Below are 16,996 nucleotides of genomic sequence, written 5' to 3'. Positions count from 1 at the left end.
GAGACTTTATATCCTTCCCTAATGTATACATGGTCCAGTGTGTTTTGACCTCTCGTTGGACATGTAACATGCTGGTAGAATTTAGGGAGGACAGTCCGTAGGTTTACATGTTTACAAGTCCCCAGCCACAATAAAAATTCCATTGGGATACACAGACTGCAGTATGCTAATGGCTGTTAGCAAGATGTTTAATGCTACATTAGCGTTAGCGCTGGGTGGTATGTAAACAGCCATGACAATAACAACAGTGAACTCACGCAGCAGATAGAAAGGCCAGTATCTCAGTGTGACAAACTCCAGATCAGGTTAGCAGTGTCTTTAAATCACCGTAGTGTTTGTACACCACCTGTTGTTAGAGTAGATGCACAGCCCTCCTCCTCTGCTTTTACCGGACTCGCCTTTTCTGTCAACCCGGTGCGCTGTATGTCCCATTAGCATGATAGCCTCGTCTGGGATTCCTGAGTGCAGCCACGTCTCCGTAATCACCATCAGAAAGCAGTTTTGCACTGATTTTTGTGCATTGATGATCATTAGCTCATCCATCTTGTTACTAAGCAATCTGGCGTTGGTCAGGAAGATGCTGGGTAGTGCTGGCCTGTGCGGGGCTTTCCTCAGTGGGGCCTGAATGCCGGCTCTGCAGCCGCGCTTCTGGCATCGTTCCCTGCGTCGCCTCTTACATCTTCCACCTGGTATGGTGATCCATGAATACCCCGCTGGTCGAGCAATCTCCAGCGGCAGATAGTTGATGCAAAAATTTTGGTAAAATCCAAGTCACCACACAATGTCCCAATCCTTAAAAAGTCCCGTCGTTTGTATGTCAAGGTTCCCGCCAACGAAAAAACAAACAAGACAGACAAAAGGAACAACCACATCGAGGAGAGCAAAGCCGCTGCGTTCTTATGCGCCGCCATCTTTGAAACTCTAATCCATTCTGACCTACCTAATCCATCCTGGTGCCTTAGTTCTGGCTGGAGTTCTCATCACTTCGCTCTTGCAAGGATGGCCCCATATGTACAGCCTAAAGATGCAGTTAGAAGATGGCTCTGGACACTTACAGTTTAGCTATGATGGTTGAGGACGACATTTGCCATGATAACTTCAGGACTGCAGCTGTCATGAACAGTTTTGCACTCAAGTCTCCATCAATGAACAGCTGATAACTTCAACAAAACAGACTTCATGCTAAAACTATAATGAATTTCCTGGTTACACAATTGCACTTTTTTACCAGGGAGGACATACTTATAGAAGTGAGTTATTTATAATCATGCTATTTGTTATCACCCAAACGAGGATGGGTTCCCTTTTGAGTCTTGTTGCTCTCAAAGCTTCTTCCTGATGTCATCTCAGGGAGATTTTCCTTACCACTGTTGCCTCAGGCTTGCTCATTAGGGATATATTTATTAGGGATAAATTTATATTAGTTCTTATGTTTAAAATCTTTATTTTTCTGTAAAGTTGCTTTGCGACATCTATTGTTAAAAGCACTATACAAATAAAATTGATTTGACTTAACAACTTTATATCCCTAACAATGCTTTACAGGTGCAGTTTGCCATTTTAAAAATCTTTCTAGACTTTTAACAATCCCATAATTTCAAAAGATTCTGAAAAACTGACTGCAATGCTGGCTATTTCTCCATTTGTCTGCCCCTGAGGTTAACTTGTCTCCCAACTAGAACAGACCTGCTGCCCGCTTTTAAAAAAACAAACAAAAACAAACAAAATTTATGAACAATATGTAGTTCAGCAGAAAGGGTGTACAGTGTCTTGCAAAAGTATTCATCTCCCTTTGTGTTTGTCCTGTTTTGTTGCATTACAAGCTAGAATTAAAATGGATTTTGGGGGATTAGCACCATTTGATTTACACAACTTGTGTACAACTTTAAAGGTGCAAATTGTTGTTTTATTTTGACAAAAATAATAATTAAGATGAAAAAACAGAAATCTGGAGTGTGCATAGTTATTTACCCCCAAAGTCAAGACTTTGTATAGCCATCTTTTGTTGCAATTACAGCTGCAAGTCTCTTGGGGCATGTCTCTATTAACAGCACATCTAGCCACTGGGGTTTTTGCCCATTCCTCAAGGCAAAACTGCTCCAACTCCTTCAAGTTAGATGGGTTGTGTTGGTGTACAGCAATCTTCAAGTTATGCTACAGACTCTCAACTGGATTGAGGTCTGACTTTGATTAGGTCATTCCAAGACATTTACAACCCCGATTCCAAAAAAAGTTGGGACAAAGTACAAATTGTAAATAAAAATGGAATGCAATAATTGACAAATCTCAAAAACTGATATTGTATTCACAATAGAACATAGACAACATATCAAATGTCAAAAGTGAGACATTTTGAAATTTCATGCCAAATATTGGCTCATTTGAAATTTCATGACAGCAACATCTCAAAAAAGTTGGGACAGGGGCAATAAGAGGCTGGAAAAGTTAAAGGTACAAAAAAGGAACAGCTGGAGGACCAAATTGCAACTCATGAGGTCAATTGGCAATAGGTCATTAACATGACTGGGTATAAAAAGAGCATCTTGGAGTGGCAGCGGCTCTCAGAAGTAAAGATGGGAAGAGGATCACCAATCCCCCTAATTCTGCGCCGACAAGTAGTGGAGCAATATCAGAAAGGAGTTCGACAGTGTAAAATTGCAAAGAGTTTGAACATATCATCATCTACAGTGCATAATATCATCAAAAGATTCAGAGAATCTGGAAGAATCTCTGTACGTAAGGGTCAAAGCCGGAAAACCATACTGGGTGCCCGTGATCTTCGGGCCCTTAGATAGCACTGCATCACATACAGGCATGCTTCTGTATTGGAAATCACAAAATGAGCTCAGGAATATTTCCAGAGAACATTATCTGTGAACACAGTTCACCGTGCCATCCGCCGTTGCCAGCTAAAACTCTATAGTTCAAAGAAGAAGCCGTATCTAAACATGATCCAGAAGCGCAGACGTCTTCTCTGGGCCAAGGCTCATTTAAAATGGACTGTGGCAAAGTGGAAAACTGTTCTGTGGTCAGACAAATCAAAATTTGAAGTTCTTTATGGAAATCGGGGACGCCGTGTCATTCGGACTAAAGAGGAGAAGGACGACCCAAGTTGTTATCAGCAATCAGTTCAGAAGCCTGCATCTCTGATGGTATGGGGTTGCATTAGTGCGTGTGGCATGGGCAGCTTACACATCTGGAAAGACACCATCAGTGCTGAAAGGTATATCCAGGTTCTAGAGCAACATATGCTCCCATCCAGACGACGTCTCTTTCAGGGAAGACCTTGCATTTTCCAACATGACAATGCCAAACCACATACTGCATCAATTACAGCATCATGGCTGCGTAGAAGAAGGGTCCGGGTACTGAACTGGCCAGCCTGCAGTCCAGATCTTTCACCCATAGAAAACACTTGGCACATCATAAAACGGAAGATACGACAAAAAAGACCTAAGACAGTTGAGCAACTAGAATCCTACATTAGACAAGAATGGGTTAACATTCCCATCCCTAAACTTGAGCAACTTGTCTCCTCAGTCCCCAGACGTTTACAGACTGTTGTAAAGAGAAAAGAGGATGTCTCACAGTGGTAAACATGGCCTTGTCCCAACTTTTTTGAGATGTTGTTGTCATGAAATTTAAAATCACCTAATTTTTCTCTTTAAATGATACATTTTCTCAGTTTAAACATTTGATATGTCATCTATGTTCTATTCTGAATAAAATATGGAATTTTGAAACTTCCACATCATTGCATTCCGTTTTTACTTACAATTTGTACTTTGTCCCAACTTTTTTGGAATCGGGGTTGTAAATGTTTCCCTTTAAACCACTCCATTGTAGCTTCAGCAGTATGTTTAGGGTCATTGTCCTGCTGGAATGTGAACCTTCGTCCCAGTCTCAAACATCTGGCTGACTCAAACAGGTTTTCCTTAGGAATTGCCCTGTATTTAGTGCCATCAATTTTCCTTCAGTCCTGACCAGCTTTCCTGTCCCTGCAGATGAAAAATATCCCTACAGCATGATGCTGCCACCAACATGCTTCACTGTAGGAATGGTGTTCTCAGGGTGTTGGGTTTGCGCCACACATAGGGTTTCCCATGATGGCCAAAAAGATAAATTTTAGTCTCATTTGACCAGAGAATCTTCTTCCATGTGTTTGGGGAGTCTGCCACATGCTGTTGGGCAAACTCCAAATTGTTTTATTTACACAATGGCTTTTTTCTGGCCACTCTTCCATAAAGCCCTGTTCTGATGAGTGTACGGCTTAAAGTGGTCTTATGGACAGATACTCCCATCTCCGCTGTGGATCTTTGGAACTCCTTCAGTGTTATCTTTGGTGTCTTTGTTGCATCTCTGATTAATGCCTTGCTTGCCTGGTCTGCGAGTTTTGGTGGGTGGCCTTCTCTTGTCAGGTTTATAGTAGTGCCATATTCTTTCCATTTTATTACAATGGATTTAATGGTGTTCCCTGGGATATTCAAAGTTTGGGATATTTTTTATAACCCAACCCTGATCCATACTTCTCCACAACTTCGTCTCTGACCTGTTTGGTGTGCTCCTTGGTTTTCATATTGCTTTCTTAGTAGTGTTGCAGAGTCAGGGTCCTTCCAGAACAGGTTGATTTATACAGACATCATGTGACAGATCATGTGACACTTTGATTGCACACAGGTGGATCTTAAGCAACTATTTATATGACTTATGAAGTGAACTGGTTGGACCAGCTCTTATTTAGGGGTTTCATACAAAAGGGGGTGAATACCTATGCACACTCCAGATTTCTGTTTTTTTTCATCTTAATTATTGTTTGTGTCAAAATAAAACAACAATTTTCACCTTTAACATTGTAGGCAAGTTGTGTAAATCAAGTGGTGCTAATTCCCCAAAAGTCAATTTTAATTCCAGCTTGTAATGTGACAAAACAGGACAAACACCAAGGGGGATGAATACTTCTGAAAAACACTACACAGGTGACAGACAGAGTATGGGTATTTTATCTTACCTCTCACTCTTGGGGGGAGAGGAGGTGCTGGTGAAGATGGTGGTGGAGGTGGAGGACTGTCCAAGCTACGTGTCTGTGGGCTGGGAATAGCATACGTTTCTCTCTTGTTCTCGTTTCCTGGCACAGGCAGCCTGCGACCTACATTGAGGATCCCTCCTCCTCCTGCTCCTCCTCCACGATTATGAGTTGAACTGCTGCTGTGGTACACACTGAGTGGACGGACAAAGCGATCCTTTTTCACAGGACCTGACTGCACACAGAGGTGAATCAGTTTAATACTCAGCAAAACAGCAAATATACACAATATAGAGAATAATTCTGAGGAATAATATTCAATGAGAAAAATCTTTACATACTTTCTACAATGAGAAAGTACACTACCGTTCAAAAGTTTGGGGTCACTTTGAAATTTCCTTATTTTTGAAAGAAAAGCACTGTTCTTTTCAATGAAGATCACTTTAAACTAATCAGAAATACACTCTATACGTTGCTAATGTGGTAAATGACTATTCTAGCTGCAAATGTCTGGATTTTGGTGCAATATCTACATAGGTGTATAGAGGCCCATTTCCAGCAACTATCACTCCAGTGTTCTAAGGGTACAATGTGTTTGCTCATTGCCTCAGAAGGCTAATGGATGATTAGAAAACCCTCGTACAATCATGTTAGCACAGCTGAAAACAGTTGAGCTCTTTAGAGAAGCTATAAAACTGACCTTCCTTTGAGCAGATTGAGTTTCTGGAGCATCACATTTGTGGGGTCGATTAAATGCTCAAAATGGCCAGAAAAATGTCTTGACTATATTTTCTATTCATTTTACAACTTATGGTGGTAAATAAAAGTGTGACTTTTCATGGAAAACACAAAATTGTCTGGGTGACCCCAAACTTTTGAACGGTAGTGTATCTTCACACGTTTCAAAATATTAAAGTATGTTCGTAATTCCAGAAAAAAAATCTGATAAATGTTTAAAGGTGTAACAAGCAGGTTTTTTGTCTTTCATTGATGGAAATAGGGCATATAATTTTCCTTCACAACTGCTATGACTCCAAGCTTATTTTTAAGTAACATGCTTTTTTGGAGAGCCTGACCTTATCTTCCAGGTCATCATCACTTTCGTACCAGTCATCTTGCCGCAGTCTCCACTCATACTCAACGTGAACATGCATGTTGAACTGGTTATTCTGAGCCTGCTGAATCTGAATAATAAATGCAGTAGTCACTATATTTTCATAATTGATAAACTGTTTTTATTTATCAATGTACCATAATATATGTAAGACAATTTGTGTTGTATCAGTCAACCTCAGTATAGCCCTTTTTTATTTGAGAAGACAAAATTAGACTACATTCAACAGCTGAATGAACGCCTGACTGGTTCTTGAGAAATGTGAGTTGTCACCCAACCTGTAAGAAAAAAAAGAATTGAAATGGTATGTACCAGCTCTTCACAGTGAGTGTGCTTCAGTCTTCGAGCAGTATCCAGGGCTGTCTCACCATTTTCATTTTCTAGAACAGCAGAACAGTTTCCATCAACTCCTCACCATTATTTACAATCGGCCTTATTCTTTGAGAAAATTCTACTCATGATTGTGCTATGAACATTTTTCCTCAAACAAGGAAACTGCATGATATTTGTTATTGAATGAAATACATTATAAAGTAACTGGTGAATGAAAAGACAGAAAGAAAGGCAGGTTTTCTCACTGATAAGTGTATTGGCTTTGGCCTTCAGCAAGAGCTTCAGGCACTCCGTTTTATTGTGCAGAGAGCAGTAGTGCAGTGCAGTGTTTCCCTTCACAGTCTGCGCATCTAGATTATTACTGAAAGAAATGAGACAAATGATGAAACATTTTGTCAAGGTGCTAATTCTTATTTTCTGGCACTGACTTGTGCTTTTGTATCTTTCACTGTTCATTTCTTTCTCACTGTCTGTCTCTTGCTCTCTCTTTTTCACTATGCTCACTTCCCTTAAACTAAAGCTACAGCTTCAGACAATTCACCTTGGGCGTTCACTAAACTGTTGGAATGGCCAGATGGTACTCCATTTTATTTTTAAATTACTGATTTCTCATTTCTCAAAATGATTTTATAAAAGAATGCTTTCAACAGAGGGCTGTAGTGGCATTTTGCATGGCTCAGTGGAACATGAAATGAGACATATTTTACAGATAAAGTGTGAGATACAGCATGGTACAGTGCTCAGCGTAAATGAGTACACACCCTTTGAAAAGTAACATTTTAAACAATATCTCAATGAACACAAACAATTTCCAAAATGTTGACAAGACAAAGTTTAATATAACATCTGTTTAACTTATAACATGAAAGTAAGGTTAATAATATAACTTAGATTACACATATTTTCAGTTTTACTCAAATTAGGGTGGTGCAAAAATGAGTACACCCCACAACAAAAAACTACTACATCTAGTACTTTGTATGGCCTCCATGATTTTTAATGACAGCACCAAGTCTTCTAGGCATGGAATGAACAAGTTGGTGACATTTTGCAACATCAATCTTTTTCCATTCTTCAACAATGACCTCTTTTAGTGACTGGATGCTGGATGGAGAGTGATACTCAACTTGTCTCTTCAGAATTCCCCATAGGTGTTCGATTGGGTTCAGATCAGGAGACGTACTTGGCCACTGAATCACTTTCACCCTGTTCTTCTTCAGAAATCCAACAGTGGCCTTAGATGTGTGTTTAGCCATGTTGGAAAAGTGCACGACGACCAAGGGCATGGAGTGATGGTAGCATCTTCTCTTTCAGTATAGAGCAATACATCTGTGAATTCATGATGCCATCAATGAAATGCAGCTCCCCAACACCAGCAGCACTCATGCAGCCCCACATAAGGACACTGCCACCATCATGTTTCACTGTAGGTACCATGCATTTTTCTTTGTATTCCTCACCTTTGCGACGCCATACAGTTTTGAAGCCATCAGTTCCAAAAACATTTATATTGGTCTCATCACTCCAGAGTATAGAGTCCCAGTAGTCTTCATCTTTGTCAGCATGGACCCTGGCAAACTCTAGGTGGGCTTTTTTGTGCCTGGGCTTTAGGAGAGGCTTCTTTCGTGGACGGCATCCATGTATGCCATTCCTCTGCAGTGTACGCCATATTGTGTCACGGAAAATAGTCACCCCAGTTTGGCTTTCTACTTCTTTAGATAACTGCAGTGAACTTGCATGCCGATTTTCTTCAACCCTTCTCATCAGAAGACGCTCCTGTCGAGGTGTTAACTTCTGTGGATGACCTGGACCTGTGAGATGGCTGCAGATCCATCTTTCTTAAATTTTTGTACCACTTTTGCTACAGTATTCTGACTGATAAGTAAAGCTTTGCTGATCTTCTTGTAGCCTTCACCTTTGTGATGTAAAGAAATTATTTTATTTGGGGAACTTTGAAGCGACAAGTTGAGCATCACTCTCCATCCAGCATCCAGTCACTAAAAGAGAATAGAATAGAATAGAATAGAATAGAATAGAATAGGTCTTTATTGTCATTGTCACAAGTACAACAAAATTTAAAGTGCTCTCCAGTCAGTGCCTCATTCACTGAGTCTCTAAAATATAATTTAAGTTAAAAAGAATGCATAGAAAACATGTAACAGTATTAGCAGCATACATGAACACACAGTCAAACACACCCAGTCATTGCAAAAAAAAGACAGTACAGACACACAGTTGTTGTTATGAACATACATCTACAGACATGCATACTTCCTGCAAGTGTGTTCGTAATGAAATGTCATTACGAACACACCCAGTCATCAAAAAAAAGACAGTACAAACAGGCAGTAACCATATGAACATAGATCTGCAGACATGCATACTTTGTCATTACATCGGTCTGTTTCACAGTCAGGTTTTGCACTGCACATTATTTAGCAGCATTGAGGGTTAATATTGCAGTTGGATAAAAACTGTGTCTGAGTCTATTTGTCATTGCATGTATTGATCTGTACCGTCTGCCTGAAGGCAGCAATTCAAACAGGGAGTGACCGAGATGGTAGGTGTCTTTTATAATGTTCTGGGCTTTTTTGAGACAAAAAAAAGAGGTCATTGTTGAAGAATGGAAAAAGACGGCTGTTGCAAAATGTCGCCAACTTGTTCATTCCATGCCTAGAAGAATTGGTGCTGTCATTAAAAATCATGGAGGCCATACAGTAGTTTTTGTTGTGGGGTGTACTCATTTTTGCACCACCCTAATTTGAGTAAAACTGAAAAAAATGTGTAATCTAAGTTATATTATTAACCTTACTTTCATGTTATAAGTTAAACAGATGTTATAGTAAACTTTGTCTTGTCAACATTTTGGAAATTGTGTTCATTGAGATATTGTTTAAAATGTTACTTTTCAAAGGGGGTGTACTCATTTACGCTGAGCACTGTATATACTGCAGTCATGCCTGAGCTATATTGAGCAATATCAGATTTAAATGTCCAAGTATAGTAATGCATAACCACAATCTCACCAGTTGTGTATCAGGAAGTCCACCATGTGCAGTGAGGTCCGATCAGCCAATAAGACGGCCAGATGCAGTGCAGTCTCTCGTTTTTCCTTGTAGATGAGAGACATAATAAATTACACCCTTCATTGACAAAATCACCTGTATATAGGTGCTAGTTACTCATTTACACTGAAATAATATTGTATCTTTTAATTTCTTTCTAATTTCCACCTACTCAATGTGATCACTACTATCATGGAAGGATGAAGGCATCTACTGCATCTTTTCACACTGCTGCCCGTGCAATGTTACAGGGGAGCTGAACACTTTTAAAGGAGAAGATCCAAAGGGAAGAGAGGAAAGCCATCCTTTCCGCCTGGAGGGCAGGGCCAGTTAAGGGTTTTTTTTTTTTAAATTCCTAGCAACAGATTGCTTTAGCATAGTCACAGTGACATGGCAAACATTTCGACAGCTGTACCAGTCAACAGCAACAAATCACTGAATTCTGGGCCACAATGTTATCAAATACAATGAGTTACATGGATCTTAAATCAGACCACCAATTTCTCCACAACAGTCAAAGTATAGAAAGACATTTTTCATTTTAATTTTTACATTTACTCTTTTGGCAGACTCTCTTATCAAAGAAGCAAAACATGCAAATAACTTGAAGGAATAATGATAAAAAGAACTTGGAAAATCTGCAATGAGTCAGTCCTGGGCGCTGTGGCGCGTGCACCTGAAGGCCTTGGGCTGCGTGCGTGATGGAGCTCACTCGGCGAGCCAAGTCCACAGTCTGAGCCATCTTCAGAGCCCGAGCACAGTCCAGAGTCCATGTCACCTTCAGAGCCTGAGCCATCTCCAGAGCCAGAGCCCAAGCCATCTCCAGAGCCTAAGCCCGAGGGCAGTTCTGAGCCATCTCCAGAGCCCAAGCCCAATCCTGAGCCATCTCCAGAGCCATCTCCAGAGCCCTCTACAGAGCCCAAGCCCAGTCCAGAGCCCTCTACAGAGCCCGAGCCCGCTCCAGAGTCCTCTACAGAGCCCGAGCCCAGTCCAGAGTCCTCTACAGAGCTCGAGCCCACTCCAGAGTCCTCTACAGAGCTCGAGCCCAGTCCAGAGTTCTCTACAGAGCCCGAGCCCAGTCCAGAGTCCTCTACAGAGCTCGAGCCCAGTCCAGAGCCATCTTCAGAGCTTGAGTCCAGCCCAGAGCCCATGTCATCTTCAGAGCTCGAGTCCAAGTCCAGTCCAGAGCTCGAGTCAATTCCCGAGGTCAAGCCCACTCCTAGCCAAGAACCCAAGTTGTGTCCAGAGCCTGAGCCTGAACCCCCACCGGGGCCTAGTATGATGGATTTTCGCTCCCGGAGGGAGCTCTTTGGGAGGGGGTTCTGTCAGTCCTGCACGCTGTGGCACGTGCACCTGAAGGCACGCCTCGGGCTACACGCGCTGAGTGAGCTCCAGCACGTGCGCCGTGAACAAGGCGCACCTGAACTCAATTAGAGAACTATGTGTTGGGCTATTTAAGGACTGCACTGATGCAAAGGTGATGTAAAGTATTATGCCACGTTCAGTGCGCATTACCGAGCCTTTCCTCCCGTGTTTGTGGTTTTCCTGGTTTCTAGACTCCTGTTCCTGTTTCTAGTTCTCATTCTCGTTTTGCCTCCGACATACTGTTTGTGCCTCGACCGACCCTTTGCCCGTTTTCTCGTTTATGACCTTGCCTGACGATTTGGACTATTTGCCTTTGTGTGTGTTTTAGCACTTCATGTATATATCGCACTGTATTATAATAAACACTTCTGCACATACATCCGCCTCCCTCGCGTACTTGACAGAATATTTTGCCATACAATGGATGTAGCAGACGTGCATCAGTTCGCGATCCCATGCTGCTTCCGGGTTTCCTTGTCCCTGCCGCTAGCCTCATATTTCCGCCGACGTACCAATGTTTACCCTCCTACACCCTACGATGGAGAATATCACCCATGTGGATTCCACATCCAGTATGGGGTTCTCTATGATGACTTCCTAGAGCCCAAGCCACCTGAACCCATCTGGGTGAGCACACAGATGGGTGGAATATCTGATTCGGGTGGAACACCCGTGCCTTTGAAACTCTCAGACTTTCTTTGCCATGCTCAAGTTTATCTATGAATCATTACTAAAGGAGAAACCCCTTGAAAATTTTTGGGGAGGGGCAATCAGGCCAGTGGTTGACTCAGCAGAGGAGGCTGTTGCTCTATAGCGCCTCCTAAAGGCAATCACTCCAGTGGCCGACTCAGCTGAGGAGAACGTCACTCCCGAGCTCCCTCCAGTGGCCGACTCAGCTGAGGTGACTGTTGCTCCCGAGCTCTCTCCAGTGGCCGACTCAGCTGAGGACATTGTCGCTCCAGAGCTCCTCCCAGTGGCTGATAGAGACAGCAGATGAGGCTGTCTCTTTTGAGCTGGTTTCTCAGCCAGAACCAGCACCTGAATCCATGCCTGAACCTGTGCCAGCATCTGTTCCTGTTCCTGTGCTATTGTCTGCTCCTGAGCCAGAGGCGGAGCCAGAGTCAGCACCAGTGTCTGCTCCCGAGCCAGAGGCGGAGCCAGAGTCAGCGCCAGTGTCTGCTCCCGAGCCAGAGTCAGCGCCAGCGTCTGCTCCCGATCCAGAGGCAGAGCCAGAGTCAGCGCCAGTGTCTGCTCCCGAGCTAGAGGTTGAGCCAGAGTCAGCGCCAGTGTCTGCTCCCGAGCCAGAGGTGCAGCCAGAGTCAGTGCCAGTGTCTGCTCCCATGCCAGAGGCGCAGCCAGAGTCAGAGCCAGCGTCTGCTCCTGTGCCAGAGGCAGAGCCAGAGTCAGCACCAGAGCCCAATCTTCAGAGCCCAAGCAATCTCCAGAGCCTGAGCCCAGTCCTGAGCCATCTCCAGAGCACGAGCCAGAGGCCGAGCCATCTTCAGAGCCCTCTCCAGAGCCCAAGCCCAGTCCAGAGCCCTCTACAGAGCCCAAGCCTGCTCCAGAGTCCTCTACAGAGCCCGAGCTCAGTCCAGAGTCCTCTACAGAGGCCGAGCCATCTCCAGAACCCTCTACAGAGGCCAAGCCATATCCAAAGCCCTCTACAGAGCCCGAGCCCAGTCCAGAGTTCTCTACAGAGCTCGAGCCCAGTCCAGAGTCCTCTACAGAGCCACAGCCCAGTCCAGAGCCATCTTCAGAGCTCGAGTCCAGTCCAGAGCCATCTTCAGAGGTCGAGTCCAGTCCAGAGCCTACATCATCTTCAGAGGTCGAGTCCAAGTCCAGTCCAGAGCCTGAGTCAATTCCTGAGGTCAAGCCTACTCCTAGCCAAGAACCCAAGTCATGTCCAGAGCCTGAGCCCCCACCGGGGCCTAGTATGATGAATTTTCGCTCCCAGAGGGAGCTCTTTGGGAGGGGGTTCTGTCAGTCCTGCGCACTGTGGCACGTGCACCTGAAGGCGCGCCTCAGGCTGTGCACGCGCCGAGTAAGCTCCAGCACGCATGCCATGAACAAGGCACACCTGAACTCAATTAGAGAACTATGTGTTGGGCTATTTAAGGACTGCACTGATGCAAAGTATTACGCCACGTTCAGTGCACATTACCGAGCCTTTCCTTCTGTGTTTGTGGTTTTCCTGGTTTCTCGACTCCTATTCCTGTTTCTAGTTCTCATTCTCACTTTGCCTCCAACATACTGTTTGTGCCTCGACCGACCCGTTGCCTCTTTTCTCGTTTATGATCTTGCCTGCCGATTTGGACTGTTTGCCTTTGTGTGCATTTTATGCACTTCATGTATATATAAACACTTCTGCACATGCATCCGCCTCCCTCGCATACTTGACATAACGATTCATAACTTAAAAGACCAAAAAAATTAATGCTAGGTTTTTCCAAGCACTAGACTCTAGTCTGTAATTAAAAAGGGCAAAAATTTATAGTAAATGTTTTTCTACTCTTGTAGTAAACGGCTATATAATTAGTTTGAGAGGAAACTACTTATGTATATTAATTTTTTTCTTAAATAAAACAAATAATGCAAATAAAGGTAAGCATTTTGAACCCCGGGTGGCATGGTGGTGTAGTGGTTAGCGCTGTCGTCTCACAGCAAGAAGGTCCGGGCTCAAGCCCCGTGGCCGACGAGGGCCTTTCTGTGCGGAGTTTGCATGTTCTCCCCGTGTCCGCGTGGGTTTCCTCCGGGTGCTCCGGTTTCCCCCACAGTCCAAAGACATGCAGGTTAGGTTAACTGGTGACTCTGAATTGACCGTAGGTGTGAGTGTGAATGGTTGTCTGTGTCTATGTGTCAGCCCTGTGATGACCTGGCGACTTGTCCGGGGTGTACCCCGCCTTTCGCCCGTAGTCAGCTGGGATAGGCTCCAGCTTGCCTGCGACCCTGTAGAACAGGATAAAGCGGCTAGAGATAACGAGATGAGATGAGATTTTGAACCTCCTTTTCACCAACAGGTAGGCTTTTTTATTTTAATTTTTTTTTAAACTTGTATGTGTGAAAAAATGTTCAACACTGTGGGAAAACATGTTAAAAGGCCACGGATACTATATGAAAGAGTTCAAATAGAATTTTCTTAAAATTCCTAACTTATATGCATGTCCATACAGGACTGGGCAGAGGGAGCTGTGTGTGTGTGTGTGTGTGTGTGTGTGTGTGTGTGTGTGTGTACCTGCAGCGGGCTGGGCACAGGCAGGCTGAGGTCAAGCTTTTCTGTGTACAGCTGCAGAAGGCTGAAAATGTCTCGCGTATGTACGGCCTCCTGTAAACGCCGACGCAGGGTGTCTGGGGAACCGCCACTCCGCTGAGCAAACTGACTCTCAACATACTTAGCCAGGATGAATTCTTTACGTATCGACCTACACGCAAACACATTTTTGTGCATCATGAAAAATGCTTTTATATCATTTACATGTGACAAGATAATTATAAGAAGAAAATAAAAGATCCTGGCCTATAAATGAGCTCTGTCACCATCCAGAACATGGCTGCTCATCTTTGCCCTTTCCCTTAAAAGGCAACTTATGATACACATGCACAGTCCCCTCCAAAAGTATTGGAACAGCAACTCTCTAACACATCTAGATGTAAATATCAGGAATCAGCTGAAATTCTGATCCATCATCTCTTATTCATCTTTTGATCTAAAACCCACTAATTGGCCTTCCAAAATTAGTGTTCCAATACGTACAGAGAGGACTGTAGTTTCAACGGACAGGGTGGGGTTGACGATGGAAACACAGCCAGCAAACAAGACACAAGTAGCTGTAATAGATGAGTTCTTACTTACATGTCACTTTCTGCAGACGGTTTCAGAGATGGGCTGAGGAGATTGGCCTCCACAATTTCGTTAAACCCTGAATTCCCGACATTTCTCGCCAGCTGAACAAAGACACAGAGAAAGAGACAAAAAAAAGAGGGAGAATCCACAAATCTGTCAGAAAATGAGTAAGGTAAGTTCAAATAAACTTTATGTTTACAGAATTTATGTCTATGTTTAGTTGGTAAAGAACCTGACCAAGAGTTCAGAAGTGGCCAGTTTATCCAGAGAGAGGGACTGGATGCGAGAGTAATGGACACCCATCTCCCGATGAATCCCTGAGCATTCGATACATGTCAGGATGCCCAGGTTTGTAGAGACCCATGTAGGATCTGAAAACAATGCAGCATAATTTGAGAATATTTAGTGCTCTCAGTCAATAGCTAAAATAAAGTCAGTTCCAGAATTATTGTGTCTAAGTATATTAGATTTATGCTTATGCCTGTATAGGGTGAACCCATGCTATAGGGTGAACCCATGCTATAAGTTTCAAAAACAGTAAGAGCGAGTTACTGATAAGTCGTAGAACTGTATTTGCCCTTCCATTAAACATCATGACCAGCCATCACTGGCTTTATGATGCGATAGTCTGCACACACAGATTTTGTAGGGGGCTCAAGCGATAAAAGGCCTACAGTTTTTTCATAGCAAAGATTCTGACTGAAATTCAATGAGGACATTTAATTAAAGCTAAATTGAATTTCTAAATTGTGCAAAGTTAATTTCTTAGGAAATAGGCCATATTCTTCCTTGTTTGATTTAATTAGGTTCTTAAATAACCTATGTCTTTTACTAAAAGATGCAGTAGGTTGGTGAATGACCAACTAGACCAGAGAAAAATCTACTTGAATGACTGTAGTATAATAACTTCATTAATATTTTCACAGTGATTGTCCTTAAGAAAACATTGTCACTTGTAATCCGGTGATTGAATAAAGCAGAATGTAAAAGTGAGAATAAAATACATTCGATAAACATTTAAATCTAAAACAATTAATTCAGAAAATACTTATCATATAATACTGATCATATAATTGATACATAGTAGCTACAAAATCTAATGTGCAGTGGGAAGCTACCAGCTGTAGTCAGTCATGATCACTAACAGGAAGTTAAAAGGCCATGGCAAGTTAAGACATTTTGAAATATTCAACACCACTGAATTAATAATCTAAGTGGGTGTATGTAGCTTCCCCCTTTGCTATGAGGAGACAGTGTTAACCACTGCACCACCATGCTGCCTTAATGTAAATCAGGAAGATGTAAAAGAATACCCTAACATCTTGTCAGTATTTTGTGAGCTTTTTTCTGGCATGTGGCTTCTCTCTGGACAGCCTGTAAGCTGTGCATTGCCTCCTCAAGAAAACATCACGATTAAGTTAATCAACCATGTAGAAGCCCATGTATTTTGCACTTGTTAGGACATGAACAGCCTGTTCACCATAGGACTAAAGCAGGTGGGTGGGGAGGTTCTCTAGTACATATACTACAGTGTCTTGCAAAAGTATTCATCCCCCTTGGTGTTTGTCTTGTTTTGTCGCATTACAAGATGGAATTAACCCTTTGGTGACTGACCCCTTGAAAATGGTTCCTCCAGGAACGATGACGTTTCAGTTGTCAAGACAACAGAAAAACTAAAATACAAGAGCATTTTGTTTTGTGCACAAGAGCATTGTGACGTATCTTTCTGTTTTTGTATTTTAGTTTTTCCGTTGTCTTGACAACTGAAACGTCATCGTTCCTGGAGGAACCATTTTCAAGGGGTCAGTCACCAAAGGGTTAAAATGGATTTTTGGGGAGTTAGCACCATTTGATTTAAACAGCATGCCTACAACGTTAAAGGTGAAAATGGTTGTTTTATTGTGACACAATAATTAAGATGAAAAAACAGAAATGTGAAGTGTGCATAAGTATTCACCCCCTTTTGTATGAAACCCCTAAATAAGAGCTGGTCCAACCAATTCATTTCATAAGTCACATAATTAGTTGATTAAGAGCCACCTGTGTGCAATCAAAGTGTCACATGATTTGTCACATGATGTCTGTGAATCAACCTGTTCTGGAAGGACCCTGACTCTGCAACACTACTAAGCAAGCAACATGAAAATCAAGGAGCACTCCAAACATCTCATCTCATTATCTCTAGCCGCTTTATCCTTCTACAGGGTCGCAGGCAAGCTGGAGCCTATCCCAGCTGACTACGGGCGAAAGGCGGG

The 16,996-nt window shown here is 42.8% G+C and overlaps 1 protein-coding gene across 3 annotated transcripts in view; it reads right to left on the bottom strand.

Annotated features, from left to right (window-relative positions):
• The window catches only part of unm_sa1614 (un-named sa1614), a 173,380-nt gene that overhangs the window by 96,741 nt on the left and 59,643 nt on the right, over positions 1–16,996 (bottom strand). For all 3 annotated transcript variants that reach the window (XM_060910398.1, XM_060910396.1, XM_060910399.1), the window contains 8 exons: positions 14,979–15,112; positions 14,751–14,842; positions 14,133–14,319; positions 9,497–9,582; positions 6,716–6,831; positions 6,450–6,517; positions 6,100–6,207; positions 5,009–5,258 (listed from right to left, as the gene is read on the bottom strand). In XM_060910398.1, the coding sequence (XP_060766381.1) occupies positions 5,009–5,258; positions 6,100–6,207; positions 6,450–6,517; positions 6,716–6,831; positions 9,497–9,582; positions 14,133–14,319; positions 14,751–14,842; positions 14,979–15,112 (1,041 nt within the window). The remainder of the gene's footprint in view (positions 1–5,008; positions 5,259–6,099; positions 6,208–6,449; positions 6,518–6,715; positions 6,832–9,496; positions 9,583–14,132; positions 14,320–14,750; positions 14,843–14,978; positions 15,113–16,996) is intronic.

This window comes from Neoarius graeffei, chromosome 26, assembly GCF_027579695.1.
Source record: "Neoarius graeffei isolate fNeoGra1 chromosome 26, fNeoGra1.pri, whole genome shotgun sequence".
Classification (NCBI taxonomy): domain Eukaryota; kingdom Metazoa; phylum Chordata; class Actinopteri; order Siluriformes; family Ariidae; genus Neoarius; species Neoarius graeffei.
This window is presented reverse-complemented; position numbering and strand designations above follow the sequence as displayed.